At 38.0% G+C, this 25605-nt stretch overlaps 4 protein-coding genes and 2 long non-coding RNA genes across 11 annotated transcripts; 3 read left to right on the top strand and 3 right to left on the bottom strand.

Annotated features, from left to right (window-relative positions):
* The first annotated feature begins 456 nt into the window (after positions 1-456).
* On the top strand, positions 457-4320 carry LOC124180369. The gene is made up of 2 exons (XR_006870246.1): positions 457-555; positions 1371-4320. It is a non-coding gene; the product is annotated as an uncharacterized LOC124180369 (long non-coding RNA).
* LOC124180368 lies at positions 965-24394 on the bottom strand. The gene is made up of 4 exons (XR_006870245.1): positions 24106-24394; positions 12164-12168; positions 10294-10298; positions 965-1007 (listed from the first exon to the last, which is right to left on the bottom strand). It is a non-coding gene; the product is annotated as an uncharacterized LOC124180368 (long non-coding RNA).
* LOC124180335 (protein Malvolio) lies at positions 3468-9489 on the bottom strand. Of its 6 annotated transcripts, none has more exons than XM_046565756.1 (11): positions 9378-9489; positions 7895-8097; positions 6681-6803; positions 6355-6581; positions 6077-6215; positions 5675-5830; positions 5425-5583; positions 5257-5307; positions 4337-4719; positions 4043-4253; positions 3468-3923 (listed from the first exon to the last, which is right to left on the bottom strand). In XM_046565756.1, exons 1-11 carry the CDS (start codon positions 9472-9474, stop codon positions 3843-3845), a joined length of 1830 nt encoding a protein of 609 aa, XP_046421712.1. In that variant the 5' UTR covers positions 9475-9489; the 3' UTR covers positions 3468-3842. The 6 variants fall into 6 exon arrangements, with proteins under 6 accessions (XP_046421712.1, XP_046421714.1, XP_046421713.1 ...); XM_046565758.1 differs by lacking the exon at positions 9378-9489 and adding an exon at positions 9208-9371; XM_046565757.1 differs by lacking the exon at positions 9378-9489 and adding an exon at positions 9067-9128.
* Positions 9754-11931, top strand: LOC124180352 (elongator complex protein 5). The gene is made up of 2 exons (XM_046565795.1): positions 9754-10015; positions 10172-11931. Exons 1-2 carry the CDS (start codon positions 9955-9957, stop codon positions 10969-10971), a joined length of 861 nt encoding a protein of 286 aa, XP_046421751.1. The 5' UTR covers positions 9754-9954; the 3' UTR covers positions 10972-11931.
* Positions 11378-16360, bottom strand: LOC124180329 (integral membrane protein GPR155). Its single transcript, XM_046565745.1, has 10 exons — positions 16032-16360; positions 15523-15685; positions 15160-15449; positions 14043-14854; positions 13837-13904; positions 13570-13716; positions 13365-13507; positions 13108-13270; positions 12821-13010; positions 11378-12726 (listed from the first exon to the last, which is right to left on the bottom strand). Exons 2-10 carry the CDS (start codon positions 15603-15605, stop codon positions 12226-12228), a joined length of 2397 nt encoding a protein of 798 aa, XP_046421701.1. The 5' UTR covers positions 15606-15685; positions 16032-16360; the 3' UTR covers positions 11378-12225.
* On the top strand, positions 17376-24021 carry LOC124180320 (calsyntenin-1). Its single transcript, XM_046565718.1, has 4 exons — positions 17376-17646; positions 18406-18685; positions 19149-19960; positions 20120-24021. The coding sequence occupies exons 1-4, from the start codon at positions 17538-17540 to the stop codon at positions 21781-21783; spliced, it is 2865 nt and encodes a 954-aa protein (XP_046421674.1). The 5' UTR covers positions 17376-17537; the 3' UTR covers positions 21784-24021.
* Positions 24395-25605: the final 1211 nt, after the last annotated feature.

Here is a 25605-nt window from a genome sequence, read left to right as displayed (position 1 = left end):
CCGAGCTCACGAAATACCATATTTAGAACATTCTGTCCTCTATCACGCCGTAACAGCCACTCGCGACTCCACAATTTACGTTTTCGTTGTTTCAGTAGATGTCTACGTTTAAAAGCAGTTGCTACAGCTGACACGATAATTGCTTTCCTACGTCGAATCATTTCAGCCGCAATAGTTTGTTGCACTCGAGCGTCCATGGTACTGTTGAGGTTAGAAATGCTGGGACTACGTACTCGCCTATACTTTCCCTCTAGGCTCCCTGCACGCCAGCACGCCTAGCGACAAGCATCGTGTGAAGCCAACCCAACGAGGGTGCCATCGTTGCACCCAGCGCCACAGCCAACTTGGAACCCAGCGGTAAAATCTAGCAAGCAATCCAGCAGCAAAACAAGCGTCGTGTGCGGGGGGCTTAAAATCTAGCAAGCAATCCAGCAGCAAAACAAGCGTCGTGTGCGGTGGGCTTAATTCAGCAATATCGAGTCCGGTACTACCTAGTTAGATTGCGACTCTGTGCGCTGACCTCCAAACACAGAAAGTTATTACCAAGTGACACAGGTTTAACCCTTCAGGACATGGGTTATGAGATTTTCTCTCATGCTCAACGTAGATCTCAAATATCTTTTAAAATTCAAATGGAAAGACTACTTGAAAATTTTTGTATCTTCCTATAATTTAGTTTTCTAGATACACATTCACTAAAAACTGTTTTTTTTTAAATCAAAATTGCGAAAAAAAATAATTTTTTGGAGAACATGAGATTTTTTCTCATGGCCAGAGTATTAAAGGGTGAGAGATTTTAGCTTTCGTTTCTTTTCGGCCTAGTTCGGGTCGTTCCGTAGTATGCGTCCGCCATACTTGTTTACATGATACATGTACCTAAAGAATAATTGTGCAATGTTGTGCTGTGTTATCTGCTTTTAAAAATGTAGAATTTATAATTTAATTGTTGATATTCATTACATGAATATTATTAGAAGGTGTTAAATAAACGTAAGTCAATATTTTTGCTTTATATATAACCCTGACAAATACATTTTATGAGTACTTAGATCCAAGTTATTTTGCATTGTGAATATTTAAGAGGACTGTTAATCTTGAAAAATAAAATATCTACTACTTTTAATTTCAAGTAACACAATAAAATGATAATTATTAATAATATTTGTTTGTATTATTTTTTTTTAATTGTTATTACTTTAATAATAAATTTGAGCAATTATTTTACCTTAAAAAACATTGAAAATTATAAATAAATGATATTTTCTTAAGAAAGCTGTATTTAAAATATACTGAGCGCATGCGCAGAAGCCATGAGATTTTTTCTCATGGCCAGAGTAAATAATGGCAGTCAAAACACCCATGTCCTGAAGGGTTAAGATATGACCATATCTATCCGCTTTATTATATGTAGACTTGTGGCAGTACCCGTGTTGATTATTAGGAATTTCGAGTTTGAGAATAGGTATTCTCGACAAAGTCGATATTATTTTACCCAGAATACCAGTACTTTTCCGGTAATTCCTAATAATAATATTACCCAGAGGATGCATTTGTGTAATAATTTCAATGCCTGAATTTTGCCTGTGAGGTAGTGGGTAATTTTTGAATTTTATTTCTTAAAGAAAGTGAACTATATTATTATCGAGCATCTTTTTGTTAAAAGAATTCCCATACTGACTGGTAATTTGCGGATACCCCGTAAACTTTGACGATATTTTTTAGTCGGAATTATAGGAACATTCATATTTTTATGATGATGTTCATGACAAAATAATTATCTTTTCCTATTTCCGTCAAGATATATTGTCAAAATGTATGCAGTGTCCACAAATTACCAGTCACTACGGAAATTTTTTTTACAAGAAGTTTCTCCGTATAGTAATAATGATATGACTTGCAACTCCGTCGTTCAGGACGAAAATTGAAAGTTAACCGAGTGTTGTAGTACTGAGGAGGTGAAATTTATGAATTATTATGAATAAACGTCAACGAAAATCATTCATCGACCAATTCAGTGAATAATTATACTACTTAAATGTTGAAAGTCCGAGAGATAGAAGTTACAGTATCGATCCGATTGTTGGAACATGCAATCCAAATATACATAGACAAAAAACGTTGTTGATAAATATAGTATTATACCAAAATAAGGTTTCACCGATGTAAAGTAAATTAACCACAATTGACCGTAATTCAAAGCACGTCGATCTTTTGTTTGACTAATAAAAATGTTTTAAAAAGTGGTGTTAATTAATTACACTTTTAAATTGGATATAAGAAACTAACGACTGACTTTTCGGATTATTTGTAACCAAATCCTTGTCAATTATTTACGGATGGTTTCATGACGAACAGTTTATCGCTCGAATGAATGCGTCAAAGGTCGATGCAAGAACTTTGGACACGTGCAGGCTTTAAAGTACGATATCTCTGTCAAAAAAACATAGAGGAAAGGTTGTAAAACCTTTCTGAAGCTTCAAGAGTGTTCTGCTTCCAACAACCATTGCTCTTTTTTGAGACACGATTCTGAAGTTAACATTTGATCAGCAATAGGTTGAAAGTCGTATTTTTTGATTTTTTTTAAATTTTACAGACCTTTGCCGTAATTGAAGAGTTAAATGGAAAACCGTTCAAAATAATCAGAGTCTTGCTTTAGAAACTACTTATTGTTAAACTAATGTGGTTCGATATTATGAGGAACTTCGAAACTCGCTTCGACAAACCAAGTCCCCAGGATCAAACTGAAAATCGAAGGGTACGTATCTTGGGATCGAATGAAGCTATCAGACGAGGCTGAATATTCAAAAGTATGAAATAAATATTAATACTATTTAGTTTATCGGGACTTGAATACTTGTCTCCTTCGGAATATATGGTCATATTGAATAAAGGAAGACTAGCGCTCGAGTGCAAGAATGGCAAAAATCAATCCAGGAATAAGGTATTTGGCCCGCGTACAAAAGCAATCGGAACAGTTTGGTAATATGCAACAAAACTGATCTATGTGAAGTTGGTCTGCGACCTTCAAATTTCTTAAAAAGTTGTATGCCCCAAAATTGCTCCCGAATATGCATTTTCATTTTTTTCGATTTTCTCGAAAACGCGTGGGAGTGAATAATAGAAAATACAGAGCAATTGCAATTTTTTGGCACAAAAATTTTCAAGAAATTTGTAGGTCGCAGGCCAACTTTATATCAGTCCAGAACCGGCAAACTGTTGCGAAAAATAACCCAAGGCATCCTCAGCCAACGTAATGAGTATGAATTATATGTAAGCATGCATGTCTTAAGTACGTTCTTGATACATTGGTTAAGTTACATTCCCGCACGCGTATTCCGTTCGTCAGAGATTGTCGTCTAATGACAAAATTTTAAATTAAGATGAGGTATCTATAAAATATCTGTATATTCTCGTGTGTTTCAACCTAGTAAGTACCTTTGTTTAAATATACATTTTTGTACGGACAGAATATATATTTTTACAATTTGCTTACAAAAATTACACATTGCAGATTATAAAAACAGTAGCATATTTTTAATGAGCTGCGTGAATATGGTGACTGAATTTGTGTAGTCCACTAGTTTACAAATTTTTTATGTGACGTAAATTCCCATACATATATGTGTATGGAAATGATGTAAAACTTTAAAAAATAATTAAGAACCTATAATAAATATTAATAACCAATAGTCGGACGTTCCTATCTATGCAAGTTTTTTTCTATTTTCACTGTATCTCAGAAAATATATTACATCCTGATTTCCACGATACTTTGTAAGAAATAATTGTACAAATTCTTTAGGCCCTTCGATTTTGTTACTAGTACGAAAGTGGACAAGTCTTCATCCTTGCATTGTGTAAGGAACTGGACTGGATGATTCAGGATTAACATCTCGTGGATGGCCTACATACTTGATGATAAACTGCATAAATAATAAAATTGTTATCATATTAAGCATACATGAAGTCAATGTTTTTCACTCATGAGAAGTTCGAAATAATGCTTCGAATAGTGAATGGTCACTTGTCTAGTTATACATACCGCGTTTTCGGTCAATCGAGTTGCACCCATTTGGATAGCTGTATGTACAATGAGGTACATACAAAACAGTACATAGAAAATGGCATAGATTGCAATTAAAAGTAATATTGCCCAATGCTTTGTCACTCGTTCTTCTACTGTATCGATGACAAAGTAAATATTCACAGCAAAGACTACGACACCTAAAGCGCAAGAGATGACTTTGTTTGTGCTGTTGAAAAGGAAAAAAAATTATGTAGAAATTTGAGGAAAAAAAAGCAAGATATACCAGTGCAAAATCACCCCTTTACTCACAATCCGTTTTTGAAATCTCCCATTATTTGCAAACTACTCGTAAATCCTATGGTCGGCAATACAGCAAACGGCAATTGCAAGCTCATCACAGCATTTAATAATTCGTTCATTGTACTGAGGTTATAGATGTTTGCCCTAAAAGCTACAGCCAGCGTAGGAATGATTGCAATTACACGAGTAACCAAGACTCGCTTCCACCTTGGCCATTGCAGGTTCAAAAATCCTTCCATTGCAAATTGACCAGCATACGTGCCAGTCATCGTCGATGATTGACCAGATGCCAAAATTCCTATGCCCCAGATATACATAGCAGCAGCGCCAAACTGACAACCCAAGTATATGCCACCATGATAGAGATCAGCTTCGACATCATTGGTATTGTTCTAAAGACATATTATGAGCACAATCAGTATCAATTAATAAGTACTTATCCCATCAGTTGCTTCAAATCTGCACGTACCGATCTCAGAAAATGATAATTTGATAACACGCAAGTAATTATTCTGATAAGAGTAGAGAAAAAAAATAATAATTACACATCAATTTAATCTAGTCAACTCATTCAAATGGTCTTATCATTTCAAGTCCATCAATATCCCAACAACTGCTTAATGTAATGACTTTATGAGAACATGGAGATCTTCTTGTAACACCCGATAAAATTTACCAATAACGCGGGAAGAAACCTGTTATTTCTTAAAGGATTTTCGTTCTTTCTTTCAACGCGACGGCACTTTTCTACGATCTGAAGATTCACATTTCCATAGCTGCTTTTGCACTGAATCGGGAAATTTCGTTATCTACAGGATGAGAGGCATAATTTTACATAGGACCATCGAGTCAATGGCTTGCGAATGTGCCCTACAAAATGTATCTCAATCAAAACTCTGTACTTGCAAATTTATTGATCGTCCTCTCACCTCAAATGTTTCTATTCCCAGGGTGAAGTTGTTTTCGTAGCACATGGTATACTGAAAGATAATTAAAATGGTTATTGACGTAAATTTTCCTATGCGCTAAATCTTATGAATATACCAGGTAAAACTATATTTTACTTGATTACGAGTTTATATTTATGAAATACATACCACGTCCTTATTTGATTTATCGAAAAGCCCATACGCGAACACAGAGACGACGAATATGTTTATTATAAATGAAACAAACAATGCAATGCAGGCTTCGGTGAAGAAGTACATGTTTGCATCTTGCACTTGAACCTTTTTTGTTCGGTCGATTTTTCTTGACTGGGGAAAGAAACAGACATTGATATCAATTATTAATGAAGATACGTTTGGGGACATTGAATACCACTATGTAGATGCCTAATTCATTCACCTTAACGAGAGCACTGTGAAGATAAAGATTATGAGGCATTATAACTGCTCCAACGATTCCGACTGCCTGTGTTATTGCATCGTTGTCACAATTCTTACACCACGGTGTAAACAGTCCGGCAACTACTTCACTTTGTGGAGGTGAGGTCACAATGTACTGAAATCAAATAAAGTGCGTTTAAAAAGCTTTTACAACTCCCCTAAGGATGAGATTAGAAAACCTTTTTCACGTTAACAATAACGTTTCATCAAACACACATCATTGCGATGAAATTATTTTATTTTGATAAATCAAAACGCACTCTTAAATGACAACCCCTTCGAATAATCTCTATATGAGAGCTTATTGTGCATACAGATCTTACAAATAATAACCGTTTTGTGGTTAAAGCATATACTTTACCTCATATCCAAATGTGATTGCCATTACAGTAATAAGAAATCCAAAAAAAAACTCCAGCTTTCGCAATCCATACTTATCTAAAAATAGAAACGTGAAAGTATCCACTATCGTTATCAAGACTCCTCCCCATAGCGGTATCCTGAAATAATATATAACTTTCAAATATTTGACCATTTGTAAATTGGCATAAGTAAAATCCCGCTGTATTTCAAATCGCGTTTATTATAATGTCATAAAGGATAAATCTAATAAAACTCGATGTTTAAATCAAAGCTTACGCTTTGTTGGAGAGCAGATACAAAGCAATCGCTGTGCCTATAACTTCCTGCATATCGCTACCTATGATGGCAATTTCCACCATAATCCACAGCATGAATCGTGGAACAGTTTTGTATTGCATATAACACATCTCTGCTAGATGTATTCCAGTTACTACTCCAAGCCTGGCACTCAGTCTTTGCATGATAAGACTGAGAATGTTCGCGCTTAACAAGACCCATAATAGCTGAAAATTAGATGGTTTAATTGGATATATTTATTTCCATAAATATTTTCCTTAGTAAACGAATCGTTTTTAAATCTGATTGAAAATTTTGTGAATTACTTTGTAACTTGCTGCGACTCCAGCCTGTAAATCTGATTCGATATTTCCAGGGTCGAGGTATGCAATGGACATTAAAAATCCGGGCCCAGTGAACGCCCATAGTTTTCTAAAGCTGAAGTGTCCCTGTAATTAAAATTGAAGGAATATAGAAACGGCAATGAATATTACATTCGATAACGAACGGAGGGCAGAACTAGAAGACCATTTGCTGTAATTAAGAACTAGACAAAAATATAAGACACATGGTACACATTTGCCTGAATCGTAACTTTCAGATTCTATCAGATACCATTATTAGAAGATGAATGTTCACTTTTATTACAAGATTCGTATCTTTATCTTCCATAGATAAAGAAAAAAATACAAATTTATGAAATCCGCACCTGGAGGTTCGATCAAACGATTACACAGAGTATTAGTTTATCTGATTCGAATTTTCTGATTTGATAGGAAGTAGATAAGGCTTCCAATTGATTGATTTATTGAACAATATAAACTTTTTACATCTAGCATAATTGCGTAAATTAATTATCACTATTCGATGAGTTCAAATAGTTTTATCTCGCTCTGATAATCACATAATTACTGGTGAATTTTGTGAACTTTACTATTTCTTATACAATATTTCTCCTGATCATTCCCAGTGAGTTTTTATACCTTTTATGATGGCGGAAAGTTACTACAGAAAAAAAAAATTAATTGCTAGCTCTGCTTTTCTGCAATACTTACATTTTGCTGCTGATCCTTGATAGATTGATAAAATAAAAAAGGATTAAAAAAAAAAAAAATTGTATGTGCCTGCGTCAATGAAACAGGCCACTAATAATTATTTATCAATACATTTTAACATTTACAAGTACATCTTCGAGTACAGCAAACTGAGGTTGTTGTATTTTAAGTGCTACGTGCCTGATAACACTATTAACTATTGACTTGAGTTCTTTGATAAAATTACATACGTGATCAACCTCAGAGAGATTGTTATTATTAATCAACAATTAAATATTTTCTTGGAGATTTAATTAATTTTTTTGATCTTTTACCTCCATAACTTAGACTTTTTGCAAGATTTGAAATATTGTGATACTCAAAATTTATTGCATTAGAATTTCATAAACTCTGTGAAGGGACGAATAAATCTGAATAAAACAAATGGCTCGCTTTCCATCAAGTCCTAGGATATAACTAACATTGGTAAGCATAAAAGAAGTTACCTCGGTAATATCTGGTACGTCAATTTGTTCTTCGTCGGTATAAGTTTGTATGGTGGTTTTGGAAAGCATTGTATTTTCTGACGACTTAATCCCTTCGAGGGAATTCCTCATCCTTGAGTTTTCAACCGTGTTTTGCCTTGTGTTGGAAGAATCCATGTTGGACAGTTCCACTGTCGGATCCATAATTGGCACAGTATCAGAATCTGAAAATATTTGAAATAATAAGGAAAACAATGGCAATATTATGATCATAGCCTGGATTAAAATGTGTGTGACATTCATATATTACAACCTGTGATTCAAGCGACCATTCGAAGATCATATGCGCAACATGATTTTTCGTATTTGAAAAACAAGTCTACTGTCTTGAATGCGTAATTATAATGAAAGAAACAATTTGGCTAATTTAGTTATTTACAAAAATGCGTAGTTAGCTCGAATAGTAACGAGTGATGGAGTCCATTGCTGTAATATATGCCAGTAGGTATTATGCGAAAGAGTGTAATGACAAAAGTAAGCAAAGAACGAAAGGCTTGTCTTGAAGTGTCGTTGACTTACGTTTTAAGTAACAAAAAGATATATGTATATCAGTTTAACTCAGTCCTCGAGAGAAACGAACCTGACGAGAGACCGAGGTACAATGGGGCAGTTATTTGGTATGTCAGGTAATTTGAACGATTGACTGAGCAAAGAATTCCCCCATACGTTGAGACCAATGTTCAATAATCATAACTACTTTCCGTGTCTGGTACAATGTATGTACAATATGGATATGCACGTGTAGTGGGCATGTGGCTTGTGTAAAAATAAAACAAATAAAAAATCAGACCTGCGGACTGATCAAATTATCATCATATCACTCCCACTTCTTTTGCTACATCTCCTTGTCGTTGCTCCTAATAGTAAGCACAGCCAGAGCTTTATGAGAATGCTGGAGGCCCGTCCGAAGGTGCACAACATGATGAGATTTTACAATTAAAAAATCCTCCCTACTGTTCAGGATAAAAATACGGAAATCTGAATAAGAATCTAGACGCAGGATACTTAGAGGTTAGAAGCTACGTCGCGCTACTGTTATTACCGTGAATTTCCACCACATAAAATAATTTATGCAGATTCTATAGGTGTATAACTATGAATGATGCTGTGAAAATTTGAACATAAATGTTTACACCAGTTGGCAATTGATCGGTGACGGTGATTCATACTATCTCCGGATTTGTTGCAGGGTTATAAATGGTAAAACTACGAGGGTGATACAGGGACTCCACAATACTGATTTCATGTTATAAGATGCTGGATGTATTTTTTACCCATTTCGGATCGAGGCCTTGGAGGTCCTATCACTTTCGGTAATGTTAGTACCAGTTTCTGTGCTGTTGCAAAAAGTGATTGATTAGACTGATAAGAAGCATTGTTGTGGTCAGTACATCTGTAGGGTGATCAGTGACTCAGCGTCATATGAGTTATGACGACACCTTACTCTGCATCTTAACATGCATGAGTGTTATCAGCCTCTGGCGGATCCGCCCGCGGATATTTTCAATAGCTTTTTCTGGCAAAACTGTAAAGACAGCCATATACTCTCGTGAACTTTTTTGTAGAGCTCATCAAGACCTTGATAACTCTTAATTATAACCATATTATAACTTTCTTTTATTGTCAAGAGTGTAGGTAACGGTCGCATTTATAAGTGTGTCGTTCCGATTCGACTTGGCTTGCAAATATCGTTATATCACCAAAACCGTTATAAATCCGGTTATAACGAAAAAACATGCCCAGATCTAGCCATCTATAAAAACAATAATAATAATAATGAAAATCGGATCTGTGGTTTTGGAGTTGTAAGCGAACGTACGGCCAGACAGCAGAGCTTGGTGTTCAAATGCAGACAAGATGTACGCATGTACCTATGTACAACATTTTCGCAACCCCAGATGGTGTGCAGTTTTCGGCGAAAACTCGACTGATGCCGTTCGTAGATATCGAAAGTCGAAGTAGTCAGATGGTGTTGATATTTGACCTGATATTTGAGAGCATTTCCATACTAATGAGGTAAAATGTCTCTTCTCACAACGCTGCCGACTCTCGACGGAGCCAGAATAATTGTCGTCGACGAAGGTAAACAGCAGTCTTACTGTTCCATCTGAAATCCAACCTAACCTAACCTGATGAAAAACGACCTAGTATGTCTGTATGTAGTACATAAATCTTAGATTGGCTTAATCGATTAATGGTGAAATATAAATTAATAGGTGGGCAAATATATATTTTCAGATAGCGAAGCCAAGTATGCAGAGTCATTGATCACAGCTTGGGTACCAATTTGGAAAGAAAAAGATGGCAGAGAAATTAATGTCCTTCGTTTCTCTGGGCCAAAAAGTTCTAGCAGAATCTACGCCAACTCTTTGAGAGGAGATGAAATCGAAGTCCACGACTATTACACTTTTGGTTTGAACGAAATTGACCCTTATAGTGATAAAAAGTTGTGGGAAATAGTGAGAGTAGATTCCTTTAAGCAAACATCAACGGTTGTTCTTGACAGTCTTAGTTCGCTGCTTCTCTACAAAAGCCTTGCCGAAACATGTAGGTTTTTATCTAAGCTGAGCACGAGGGTAACGCTAGTGGTTTGCATTTATCAAAGGGATTTTGTGTGGCACAAAATACCGAGTATCAAAACTTTGGGAACTAGCTATGTACGTCTGGAATCTGTCGCCAGCTTGAAACTAGGTGGCAATTTATCATACAAAGCTTTGACGTCTCACTGTAAATCTGGTGGCGGTATTTTACAACAAGCTGAAATTGTCGAGCAAAATATTAGCTCGTATGAGATTCAAACTGAAATGGTTGGTCACAAAAGTGCCCAGAAGACATCTGTAGTTCAGTCCAAACCTTCGGACAAAATTCAAGCCTCGTTTAGGATTGAGATGAACGATCGAGAAATGGAGCAGAGAAATGCTACTCCTCTGCCATATACCTTGTCAGCTGCTTCATCGAACGAATCCAAAATCCATTATGAACCTGATGAAATTGACGATTTGGATGAGGAAGATCCTGACGATGATTTAGACTTTTGAACAACGAGAGCTTCAGGCTTCGTTCGATTAAATCTTTATCCTCAAGTAATACATTTCATGCTAGGTGGGATAGATAGGAAAACTGAAGGTTAAATATAGCTTACATCCATCATATATTTACTATTGATTGGTACAAATTTAAATTAAATAAATTATATAAGCTATAAAATTCTCTATTCATTTGGTGCGTTGCTCTGTAATTGTAGAGTAGGCCAAATGTTATATTGGCTAAACAGTTAAAGTACTTTGCAGTCAATTATTGTACCACATCGATATCACAACCTTTTTCTCCCTGCTGCTAATATTCGAGTTATCATAAGAGAAAGCCGAGAGATCCTAAGATAACACAACATAACAATATCACGTACGTCACTGTCGTGAATTTGAAACAATATATGGACATAAATTAAATCGTAAAACGAAAACTAACGAGCTTTATTTTGTTTAAAGATATACATTATTAACATTCTACAAATAACATCAATTGTAAATTGTTCTGTATTTGAAAATAGCTGTGCTGTGGAAGACACATGCAGAGATAGTAAATATTATTTGTCTAATAAATTGGCTACATTAAAAAATGTCTCATTTCATAGAAAATATTTCCATTTCATTCCACTTCATAGAATGGTGGTTATAAAAATTCGTTGGCCTGATGAAGAAATCGTATGCTAAAGATTCACACCGAATTTACGCAGTTACAGTATCAATTAAGCAGGATATTCAGAGCAAACAATTGTGCGATTCTTTCGTTTTGTAGCTGATTAAAAATTTCATGTAATAGAGTAAAACTGTTAGTCCTAGTTAAGTAACTCCACGCAATAGAATAAAAATATATTCATACGTCAAGCGCGTACGTGTTATACGAAGATCTACTCGTCATTTTAAAAATATTCTATAGAGCTAGCAGTAGTTTAAAAGGAACTGGTGTGCGCAAAGAGTAGTTTCTGGCTTTCAAACTATGCTTTGCGAAAAATAAAGTTGAAAGATCAGGGAATACATTGATCGAACAGTAAATTGTGCTACCTTCAATCTCACGTTTTCCGAGATCGGGATATAGAATATGACAATACTTAGCATTATACTTTCATTATCACCTGTCTTTTGTTTCAAAGCACATTAAAGCTGAACTTCATAATTCAACGTTCTATAATAAAACGTAACGTTAAAACCATTGATAGACGAGAAGCACGTCTACTACCTGAGAAATAAACGGCAATATTGACACCAACCGAGTGAAATTTGGCTAGAAAACTACGTGGAGAAGGTATATAATAAGTTACTATCGTGAAAATGCTCGGTCCCATCTACATGGCACAGTACCCTGGCATCAAGAAGGCATCTTCCATACATCACAGCTGCAGGGCGATCAGACACCAGTCCAGCTTCTAATAACCAATCCACAAGATCGGTACCAGTGAAAACTCCTCTGTAGACGCGTAGCAAACGTCTTCGGCATGCTGCGATCCGTGTACGACATTCTGCTAAGTGAGACTGAGCAAATTGCTCGCGTACAGCTCTCACTTCATCCGTCAAAGACTCCTCATCAGGCAACTGCAGAGTCTCCGCCCTTGGGCATATTTCGCAGAGCTTTTTTATCCATTTGCCCAAAACACTTATGCCTGGATCCAAGCCAAATATCACAAAGGCTATCAAGGACTGCCCAAAGTTTAGAGCCACGTCCAAAAACGCGAGCTCTGCATAGATTCCGGATAATTGCTCCATCACAAGTCTACCGATAGACAGAGCCAGGCCCTGAGAAAAAAGACAAGAATCAGTTTGTTTTGGCTGTTCCCATTAAACTCGTGGAATTTTTCAACTGAATAGAAAAATGAAGACAGTAGCTTACAACAAACATGGAACAGAGCAATAAAATCAAGAGGACAAGGTGCCGTAGGATCTGTGTATCTGCTGGTTGCTCTGTTATTAGCTCGTCATCTGAATTTTCATCGTAACCTCCCTCTCCTAATTCCCCTTCACGATTCATCACACACCCCGTACCGTTTGAACATTCATTATTTTCAAATTCACACGGGTGCCTGCAATCAGAAAATTAAAATATAATGAATATAAAAGACGAAAGACGACTAGGAAAATATGTTGGTAATCATATTCAATCCAATAATAAAATCTCACCTAGATATATTCGTTGATTGGGACATCAGATCCTCTACGTCGACAATGTTGCGTGGCGTGTTTACACCGTTGTTTGTTGAAAGAGATGGAGTAAGGCTGGAGTATCCAGGCGGCATTAATCTCCTCTGATATCTTTGTTGCAGCACCAGGCAGCCCAATGTTACTAAATTGTTGTATAGAAGTTGTAGTAGAGTGAATCTTTTTATGCATTTGCAAAGTCTTTGTCATTTTCCAAACGAGATGAAGTACTAACTTACCAACGAAGCAAAAGACGATCAAGAAAACTGATATCGCAGCCTGAATTTTACCCATCTGGAAGTTCGGGCTCCCCATATCGAATGCATCCTTTCCAGACGGGGTTATCAGCATAGCCATGAGGCTGACGATTAGAATCGGCAAGCTACGAGTTGAATCTTAATATAATTTTACTTTCTCTCAAAGCTGGTAAAAAATTGCTCTTACCCCCAACCAATTGGCAGAACCCATTTCTGCAGTTGCGATACAAAGGACAGTGATCTACTGCTTAGAAACAGAAGCGTTGCTGCTAGTACAGCCGTCCATAATCTACTGGTATAGACCCCTCCAGTTATCATCAGGAATTGAACGTACCTGGACATTGGGCAGAAAAAAAAGACTTGAATTTTAGTAGTGACTTACCAATTCTTAAGGAATAAATGTGACAACGTTGACTTTGGTCAAACCATACATTGAATGTTATTGGATTATTACCATAAACGAGATACTGTACTCGGTGAACCCATTTGTGACCAAATTATAACACCGATTGATGTTATCAGCTGAAACGGATGACAAAACAAGTTACGGTTGCTGTTCTGATCAGCAATACGACACCCAAGAGAAAAGAATCAGTTGAAAGCTACCGGGTGAATCTATTGTTTGATTAAAAAACACTTCGAAATTTTTTCTTTGAATACCTGAGAAACGACAAGACAGACAGTGATTCTGTGTGTTACGCGCTTGTATTTCTTTCCCTCAAAGATAAAAAAGCAGATGAGAAGCCAGCAGCACGCGGCTGTGGAAACAGCACTGGCATCCAGGGCAAACGCGCTCAGTTCTCGAACATAATCTGCAGGAGTATGATCCGCACTGATGGCATCGATCATTTTTGCCGAAACGAACATCAGTGGCGCTGAGAGAAACGTGCAAGCTACCATTGCAGAGGCAATTAGGTCGATATCGATACTATATCGCAGTGTGAAGACGAATAATGCCGGAGCTGTTGGCAGAGTTCCATATAAAAATCCAAATGTACTCAAATCTCGAGTATCTGTTGCATTTTCACCAGGACTGAGCAGATTCACGGATTCTCTGATAACCAGTGGTAGGGCCAGTAGTTTGACAGATATTAATATCCCAGGAATAACAAGAGCACGGCCTTTTAGTGTATGGACTTTTCCCACCATCATCAGACCTAGGAGGAAAAGTGCACTGGCTGCGAAAGCGTCACCGAATACTTTCAAAATGACTTGCAGAGCTGATGGGATTTTGTGACTACACAAAAAATTTCCTAAGATTCCAAGTACAGTCATGACGAGGATTGGGTTGAAAGCTATTCCTTTGGCTGTTGATTTCAGCAAAAACCAACTGAATCTTCGCTCCTCGGGTCGCCGCTTATTTATCTCCAACAGAATGAAGCCAATTGGATTCAAGATCGCCAAAGATATCGGAGCCATCAGGTATAAATACGCGGCATATTCGGAGTGAATTTGGCCATACAAGGCATTAACTGAAATAAAACGTAATATTAAATTCATTGTTTGATAAAGGTACAGAAAATTGTTAAACATATTCCTCGCAATACTGTGGAACATGACATCGTATAATGTAATTGAATGCTATAAATAAGAATTGGAAGAAATGTTGATTCTACTTTTGAACAATAACACATTAAGAGTGTTTTTCTTATGATAGTGGTGGATAGATGATCGTGCAATAAAATTATCTGTATAATCAACTGGTGTATCCTTGCGACTGCATCAATGAATACAGATTATCATTTTGTTAAGCTAGGTTGAATATTTGCCAACTTACTCATGGGATAGCCAATTGCAAAGTCGTTACTTTGGGTAGCGAAAATAGCAAAGAGAGCTGCCCGCCCAGGGTTAATCGGTCGAGAAATAAGCAGAGTAATTACAAGGACGGCTGTGAATACGCTAGCCTTGGCAAAGGTCACAGCCATCAAGAACTTCCAGTTGACTTGTTCAAGATCCAGCTGAGCCAAAGAAGTAAATATCAAAGCAGGAAGTGAAAATGTTCCAACGAATGTATTCAAGCCCTTTGATTCCGATTTTGTGATTATTCCAGATCTCCCTGCGATGTATCTGAGAAATAACGAGAATATAATGTGATTTAAGTGATATAAATATTAGCAAGTACTTTTATGAATAATCTCACCCGCATAATATGACTGCAAAACATTGCAACAGCGCTAGGTACAAATTGTCGGTTGCTGAATTGGTCGTTAGTGGATCGGTCATTTTATCGAAGTTACAAGGAACTCACTTTGGATGCCGTCAAATGAGCATTGGCATGTAAGCTGCAACTGGGCAGCAACAGCCTATCAAAAACAAATAGCGCTAAAGTAAGAATAATACATTTTTATCAACAAAATATCCATCTCTTTATAAGCAAATATACTAGTATAATAATCATGCGACAGTTGTCATCGCATGGATGATGATAATGTCGAAGTTACGAGTTACCTCCTGAGAATCATCGAAGGTATCGCATTAATTACCATCAATCATTTAGTGGCACTCTTGATTACATAAGAAGTGTAATTACAGTAAAAAAATAGTTGAAAGCAACCATCAAAGTTTAGTAGAATTCTTGAAATCTATGTTACAAAATCAGAACAAACAATCTAATGAACTGAGAACAAAGTGTGTAACTGTTTTATTCACCTGGAAAGTGGCTATTTTGACGTCAAAAATTGTTTGACATTGACATTTCTTTTCGAAGGTCAGGCATAATTGTGACACATTGTGATTGTTTTGAAAGTTGTGAAATGGAGCGAACGGAACGTCTCCAACTTAAACCGATTCACTTATGGTGGGGGCCATTTTAAACTACGGAATTCCATGCAGCTCTACTTTCATTTCCGCACAAGTGAAATGATAAGTTGAAAGCCCATAAACAGAAAATTTTTTCATCACATGTACAATGTGATATTCTCAACATCCCGTGGTATCTCTAACAGATTGATCGCCCATTTGGCAAACTGAAAAAGGTACACAAGTTAATTCGTCTGCTACATTTACGCAGTTAAATTGATGTGGACGCCCTCTTCGTGATGCCGTTTAAAGTTGCGCGTCACACGTCTACAGTCTATGATCGCGGGAAATTCAAATGTTCGATTAATTTGATTTAACAATAAGCCATTCAACCTTTAGAGAACCGGCCTGGCTCTTTTAGGAGTTGGCAGTTACTCGGAAACTCCACTGGACGTGTTGACTATTTATATACATAAATCATACCTCTAAAAAATATAGAATTTCAAAGTGACTAAAAAATACTCCTAAAACTTGGTCGATAAATACAGTCAATACAGTGTATATCCAAATGAACTAAACAAAATGCGGCCTAACGAGCAATGCGAGAATCGACGACACGCGATACACGAATTAATCGTCCAGAGTTCGCAATCAACGTAGAACTTGAGGCTCTCTCCCCTGGAGTTTTTATTTGCATTAATACGCGTTGTTTGGTCGATAAAGGACCGATTTGATTATAAGGAACGGGGAGGTTTGGTGGGGCGTACGCAACGGCGCAGGTGCAACTCGATAGATTTTTACACCACTATCGAAATCTTCGTAGTCTCTGGTGCGGTCTTTGGACTTAAACTTCCTGTTTTTGCAGTCGCTGTATCCGCAACGCCGAGGAACTCGAAGCTTTCGTCTGAATGTCGGGGCTAAAATATATTAGCAACCCCAATGAGATAGGGCGATGAAAAATTGATAAGCGTTTCGTGCGTGAATCTGTGTGCTGGAGAATATACGTTATAGCATCGGGGTAACCGAACGCGGCGTCACCTCTCTCGCCAACCTTGCACAGTATACATACCTATATCGCGCTGACACCTATCAAATGAATTGGAACTGCGCGCGTTCAATATAATAACAATAATCACAACAGTAATAATAATAATAAAACCAGCGCGCTCCGCGCATTGAAGAGGGGGGGGGAGCGATCCCAGCGCTGTCGGCGAGTAAACCTTGGAACGAAAATTTCTGGCGAATCGATATTCCACTCAAATATTGACTACGCGATTGTAGTGTACCGCGACTAGAGTGGGGCCGTTGCGATGCGCTTCTAGAAATATATTTTTTTAAAAAGTGATTTTGCGACCATTCGAACAGAGTGATTACTGACAATTGCTCGCTAATCAAGTCGTAAATACAACCGACGAAATGTTACTCGGTTCGCTGTTCTCTGCGGGCCTGATTCTCCTAGTAGTCGGGAATTCGCGAGCCAGTCTTCCGTTCAACCCGTCGCCGTCATCTTACGGCAATCATGGAGGTGATATTCTCATGTCCTCGATTTCTCTCCCTTGGTGGTCCTCCGAATGTTACTCTCTCTCTCTCTCTCTCTCTCTCTCGCACTTGCACTCTCTCTCTCCTTCTCTCGCTCGCTCATCCTTATTCCTTTCTGTCGCCTGCGTTCCTTTCTCGCTTTATTCCTAAATACACATATTAGTTAATTTACACCGATTGATGTCGTTATGATTTAAACAGGTATCCATTTCGCTACCTGTATTGTCTTACAGCGATGGGCCGCTGCTGTAGACGCCGTGAATTTAACGCAGCGGGGATAAATTTCCGAATCTTTTTTCCTCAAATTCGTCAAATACTTTTCGTCTCTTTCACTTATTCTTCTTCTCATAAACTCGTGATGGTTGCGGCGAATTTTTATCTGGATACTAATCCAGTATTACATATTATACTCATTTTAAGTTTTGAATGATAAATTCGTTTCACAATGCTCCAAAACGACCATCGATAGATTCCAGGTGTAACGTTCATTTTAGACTTCTAGTGTGTTTCTCGCGACAGTCTGACTTACTTCAATTATATTATCCATAACATTGATCAGTTTGAGGACTGTTCTTTTTTGCCTTATTTCTGATTTATTCAATTAGTTTTTCGTTTATTCACTTCAAAGAGATTTTTCATTTTCACCTTCTTTTCCCTTATTCGATCCGTCAGAGACATACGTCATTTTACATTTAATTTACTACCAAAAAATTGTTGCTTAAATTTTGTTGAATTTTTTTGACAGTACCCCGACTGGATCTGGAAAATCTGGACAGCGGATACCATGGTCTGGTTAAAGAAAATGAAACTCTGGTCGAAGTAACCCCTCAAATTCGTGCAACAGGTGGGAAAGTCTGTTCATTTCGCATAGCGAACAAACATCATGGAGAAGCCCCATTCGAGATTGTCCTCAAGGACAACGGAGTTGCCGAACTCAGAACTCTAAGAGTTTTGAACTGTGAGAAGAGGCGCAATTACAAATTCGATATAGCTGCCATCGGATGCTCAGGAGCACAATCTGAAAAGTACGATATGTAAACGAAATGATATGAATTGGTTATCAAAAAGCAATTGCACCTTATTTGACGTGGGTCAATCCGTTTTGTGTCTTCTTGGTTCAAATTGAATACTTGTATTTGTTGAAACAATCTAAGTCAAACCTGGCAATTTGTTTGTAGAAGTTCTGGGAAATGAAATGTAGCATGAGTCAAGCGCTACTTGTTTCTGCAAATTGCTCATCACTAAAAATAAAATCTACTCGTCTTTTTTCAGCCAGTATTAGGTCACTATTCCTTAGATTTGCAATGTAGGATACTTTGTCAATGATACATGACATGAAATTGAATTAGGCAAAATTAACAACGGGCTTTATTCAACAAAATATGCAGTTTATTCATTATTACCTGAAAGATGTTTGGAAGCAGTGCTGCCCACATTAATGTGTTATACATGAATAATTTGAAAAACGAATCCCTTACAATTTTTTAGCGCCACAGTTCACATAACAGTCGTAGACGTTAACGAATACGCGCCTCAGTTTCTTCAACCCGCATATGTGAGCGCAGTTGATGAAGGTCGGCTCTATGAGGAAGTGGTGCGTATCGAGGCTTCGGATCGCGATTGCACCCCGAAGTTTGGCGATGTGTGCAAGTACGAGATCCTAACCGCAGACCAACCATTTGTAATCGACAACGAGGGAGCGATCCGTAACACGGAACCATTGGATTATGAAAGATCTCACAATCATATCCTCAGCGTAGTTGCTTATGATTGCGGTATGAAGCAGTCCGCTCCAGCCATGGTTACCATCAAAGTAAACCGTGTCTGTTCCCCTGGCTGGAGAGGAATCCCTGAGAGAGTTGATTATGCCGCTGGAGCTGGACCTCAACCCCTTCTTCCATCAGCCAGGCTCGAGCTTTGCGACGCTCCCTGTGTACTGAGAAACTTGCGCGCAACCCTCACTCTGGCAACCGATCATATTGGAAAAGGCTGCGACAGAGATACGTACGGAGTTAGGAGCCAGCGGAAATTATGCGGCGCCGCCAGAGACAGCGTGGACCTTCTGCCCACTCCGGGACCTTCCACGCCTTGGACTTCGTCACTCTCCCGAGATGAGGGGAGGGAAGCCGACGAAATATTCGAGTTTGATGGTGCTAGCTCTGCTGCCATTGTTCCCAACGAAGTGCTCGATCACGCCTTGGCTCAGAAATTTAGTGTCGGTGTTTGGGTCAAGCACCGGCCACGTCCCAGACAGGATCCTCACGTTAAGGAACATATTTTATGTGCCGCTGACGATCACAGTAAGAATTTTATGCAATTATCACAAGGAATTAACAAACCTGATCTAGATCCAATTCAGAGCTTCTGTTTCACGTTTTCATCAAACAAATCAAGCTTCCATTTTTTAGCTTGGAATTCACTGTACATTACTGATGATAATTATTTCATTACTTTTCCAGAAATGAACAGGCATCACTACGCACTGTTCGTGAGAAATTGTCGACTGATTTTACTGCTCAGGCGTGACTTTTCCGAGGGAGATCCGAACATCTTTAGACCGGCTGAATGGCGTTGGAAGCTGGATCAGGTCTGTGATGACAGATGGCATCATTACGCCGTCCAAGTCGATTTTCCCCGAGTAAGTCTATTCGTCGATGGCGTGGAGCGTCATTCGGATGAAAAGAATCCAGAAGTCATCGACGACTGGCCCCTGCATCCGGCCAAGGGTATAAACACCACTCTCGTAGTTGGAGCCTGCTGGCAAGGCTCTGACAATCGCACAAAGCACCATTTCCGCGGGTACTTGGCCGGGCTTTCCGTGCTAGTAGGTAAGAACGAACGACCCGAAGTATTGTCCTGCCTCCGTCGCTGCCAGGAAGGCCTGCATGTCCCTCCGATGGATCTTTTGCAACCCGGTACTCAACTCCTGGCCAATTCCGACCTAACAGACGTCAGTATTGACGGCGACAACCGCACAAACATCGAGACCCTCCTACGCCGCATAGGATACTCGAATTCCCGTCGCTTCCCGACCCCTGGTCGCCGAAATTTCCGCCTCGATACGACGATCCTCTGCGAGGGCAGCGAAGCTAAGCCCCTTGCCGTTCCTTCCGTCCAATCTTACGTGACCGTACTCCCGCCGCCGAGGCCCGGGATAACTGTAAATGGCACGGGATACGTTGCCAGAGAATATGCGGACTTCCGTCTGGGTGTCAGAGTTTTTCCCGACGCCAGGGTCACCGCTGGGTCAGCTGCGAGGCTCGACGCTTGTGCCGTCAGCGTTTACCCAAGCCTGAATCCGGACCACGAAAGCTTGGGCCTGCCAGGTGACGCATTACGTCGTCTTAACTCCATCACAGCCAGAGTGGATCGTGACGGTGTTGTTCTCTCAGGTGCGGACACGCCTTACGACTATCAGCAGCTGATCAGATTTATTACTTACACAAACCGGAAGCCCGCCTATTATCTTGACAGAGTTTTCAAACTAACGTGCTCGGAGTTGAGTGGACGGTTCGCCAGCAACGAGTACATTCAAACTCTGGCAGTGATTCACCCCAAAGAAAAAAGTACACCTATCCCGCCTCCGACCCCCGGGGATCCACCGATGGCCAGAATTCTTGAGCCGGCGCCTGGTCACGCACAGTTATCTCCACATCACGCTGAAATTCCTGAAGAATATGCCACAACGACCCTCAGGGAAGGAGGGCGGACGATTTCTGGAGCTGGGGGGAGCCATGCGGTAACCATAGTTGCTGCTGCGTGCGTAGGCTTTCTTTTATTGATGGCTGTCGTCGGGGCTGCGCGTGTCAGAGGCGCGGCTAAGAGGCGACGATCGGCCGGCGACGAATTGGCTGCTGAAACTGAAATGGCTTGGGACGATTCCGCGCTGGCAATTACCGTCAATCCGATGGACAGATTGGCCGATCATCGCAACTCTTCACGTCATGCAGCTCAGAGAGACGAGGATGCCGAGGAGTCTGGTAGCTCGGATTCAGACGACGCATCATACAGGGATGAGGACCTTGATAGCAGTGATTGCGAGAACGAATGCGAACCCAGCAACAGTCAGCGTCACCGTCATAATTCTCCCCATGATCTAGAATGGGATCATCGTGACGTTTAATTCTCTGCTTTCCATTTCTGTGTCTCGCTGTTTTACCTTTGTTAAGAGGAGTACGTTGCTGATTGAGATTACGGTTGCTTCTTAACTTTGTTGCCGAATTTTTTGTGTCCTGGAGACGCAGAGAATTTACCATTGTATTGTTTTTGTTTTTTGTTTTGCTCTATTGATCGTCGATATGCTAACCCTTTTTCTTATTTATTTTTTCTTACATCGAATTGTTGCAAATACTTGCAGTAAACGTCAGTCTCTGATCAATTAGCTCGAAACTCTGATTCGTCTGATGATCACGGTGAATTTCGGCGTAGTGACGTCTTTATAATTTTTTTAGGGGTAAATTATTGCATGGGTAATCACGAAATTGCTGTACAAGCTATCGTCATAGAAGAGCAGAAAACAAAAATTGATGCCTGTTAGAAGAGAATCCCCCGACACATGTATTAAAATCCGCGAGATTTTTACACACGCACAGTTCCTACAGGGTATGATCGTAATTGATGATCAAAAGCAAAGTTTGCATGATTGAATTGATTTATTGGATTGTTAAATGTCGGTTTGAGAGTCGACTGGCTGGTCGCTCTCTGAATTTTAAAAGAATCGTTGAAGACGCGTATTTTCACATACGCGACAGATGTCCGTCCCGCTAGGTAGCATTTACCGGCGTGTATTTGTCTCGAATTGTTTAGCCGATTTTTCATTCGTCGCAGGTACTCCTTTTACACTTTTAAGACAAACGCGAGAGCCCTTTTGGGAGAGCTGAATTTACTAACTATTAGTATACCTGCAACACAGCGCCATCGACGTAACGTCGCGCATTAATTAACACACGCAATCGATACCCAGCTTATTGGGTATAAACACGCATTTAAAAATAGACGATTTATATTATTAATTGATGGTAATTAGTAGTCGGGATAGGAAGCTTCTTAAATTTTAGATAGTTCTTTTTTTATTTATCTTTCTTTTTATACTCTTAACGTTGAAGCTTTTGTATAAGGTCTTACTAGTATCCTCATCGACGCATATTTTTTTTTCTAGTATTACCGCATGAATAGTGGCAGGAAAAATTTTTAAATGAAAAATCGTTCGTTGCTTCTTTCGTTTAACAGCACTTTCAGTCACTGTGGCGTCTTAACGCTTGCCTGTTTCTTGCATTCTAATTTTTATTTTTCTACTTTTGATTTCTAAGGTGTAAGAATTTGTCTTAATCCTGTTTCTTTTGAACTATCACCTTTCAATCTCTTAGTTTTTAGTTACAAGATACTAAACACGACTAAATGTGCTGATTTATAGACGCTGCTGTACCAAGAAGCGTGTCAAATATCCTATATAATGTATTCGGATCGAGCGGATACTTGGTATGGAAAATCTATTATCTATATTCATAGAAACTATTGAGACAATTTATTTTTCCAACGTGCATATCATATCATTTTTATACGAGAATGGTAACAAAAGCAGCAGCCTGTTGTAATATCAGCTGCTAGGAGAAAGGAGTCTTGGTTACGAGATCTCCCATGTAGCAACGATTTATTTATTCATTTCCATAATTTTTAAATACCATGACCAGTAAAAATCGAGCAAATATTAAAAAAAAAAAAAAAAACGCAACGATATACTTATTCATGCGTTCTTTCAGTATTTTTTAATTATTATTAACTTCATTGAAAAAGACTTTTTCTTTTCATCAAGTTATGTGATTCGCGGCAGCTCGATCAACAAATTACTATTATTAATAACTGTCGACCAGTGTTTGTTTTTTCTATTCTTTTTCTTATACACATTGCACAACGAATTGTGCAGCGCTACATCTAAGATCTCCGAAACAAAGCCAGAAAGCATTGAAAGAAAAACGCAAAAATTAACTGCGCCTTCAATATAATGAAACTATTGTCCGAAGCAATTGGATGTAAAGTGAATCAGAATTAAAGTTTATTCCGTCTCTGGCGTCTCGTACCCTCGTAAAATTCACGTTTGTCGATAGTTTTGCAGCTGACAAGAATTCGATACAATAAATTAATTAACTACTGACTTACTACTTGGTAGATAGGTGTCCCTTAAGCACCTATAAGGATGTACTTAATGAATAACTAACTATGATTAACAACAGAGAAACAAACCAACTAGACACTATAATATACACATACATACATATATAAATATATTATATATATTATACATTATAAATATATCTAAGCTATTTGCAGATAACAAAAATAACAACAAAAAAAAAAAAATAAAGTAAAAATAAAAAATATGAATTTGTAATGTATTATTGTATTTTGTAGGGAGCTAATAATATATTATATTATCATACATGTATACGTATACATATTATATATATACGTATATGTAAATGAATATTCACACATACATACATGAGACATCGCATGGAAGAAAAGACACGCCATGCAGGCATCTAACACACACAGACAAACACGTGCACACACGAATACGTAAACGTAAAAATATAATAATTAAATATTAAAACTAATAATACTATGAATAATCACCGAATAGGTAGGCCGTGTTCGAATATTATCATAGGCCGACTAAAATTCCCTCCCATTACTGATTGTGTGTTAACTAATAAGATAATTAACAATATTAATTGTAAGGAATTTATTATGATTATCATTATTATTATTATTATTATTATTATTATTATGGTTATGATAATATTGGTAATATACGCTGAAGTGTTTAATTATATCGTATGGCTAGCGCAAATTCTATAAAATAATAAACCGAAGGTAAGATACTAATCAGAATACACGCGGCTGCTCGATGTTTTGCTACTATACACTGATCATTCGTCATTTGGTCGGTGGCACAGAGAAAATTAAATTGAAATTACCTCGTTATACTGCAATTGATATTGTTTTTTAAAGGAAACAATATTAGCAATAGGAGATATTTACACATACCTAAATATGCGCATACACGCTGCACAGGCTAGGAAGAGTAAATTAAAATATGGTATACACCTAAACGACATATTATATATAAATGAAGAAATAAATAAATATAACGATGTCAACTGTATTTCTTTAAATAAAGATGTACATTCGGACTAATGTGGTTGCATTTCTCTTTTCGAAAAAATGGGATCTCCAGACAGAGTCACGGATACCGGGTTTTCGCCATTAGGAAAAAATAAGTACAACGATTCTTCTGTATTCATTCAATAGTATATTTTAGTTTAATATATCGGCGGTATGACATTTCTTACATATACATATTTGTATATGTTAGAACTTATTGTATAATATTAATAACGTCCTTGCAGTTCCAAACTTTTTGATTCCTTGATTTGCTTACGATACAATATTACACCTATATACTATTGTAATAATAAGACAGCATTCGTGTGGGATGTGTACATCCATATCTCTCTCTCTCTCACACACGCACGCTCGCTCAGTCACTCACTCACTCATTCTTTCTCTGTCTCTCTGTCTCTCTCTCTCTCCCCCCTCACATAGGCTCACTCTTTCTTTGGTAACGTTATTAATCATCATTGCTACCTATAATTATTCGTTACAATAATCAGTTTACCATATCTATACCAATTTGACAACCTTAAGTGTGTATCATTTCGTTCTGATAACATTAACGAATAACGACAATTGTAGTGCAGTGCGCGTTAGCTTTGGCAATACGAATAATTTATACGTTTTTTTTTCAAATTAGGCATCCCCGTGATATTAATATCTTCGATTAAATTCGTAATATACCTTGGCTGGCAGTGTTCTTTATACTAACTAGATTTATTTTATAATATCAATTACTTAACCGTCTTGTACATAATGAAACAGTTTACAT

This window comes from Neodiprion fabricii, chromosome 4 (genome assembly GCF_021155785.1).
Source record: "Neodiprion fabricii isolate iyNeoFabr1 chromosome 4, iyNeoFabr1.1, whole genome shotgun sequence".
In the NCBI taxonomy this organism is placed as follows: Eukaryota; Metazoa; Arthropoda; class Insecta; order Hymenoptera; family Diprionidae; genus Neodiprion; species Neodiprion fabricii.
The sequence above is the reverse complement of the archived record's forward strand: the minus strand, read 5'-3'. Positions and strand labels throughout refer to the sequence as shown.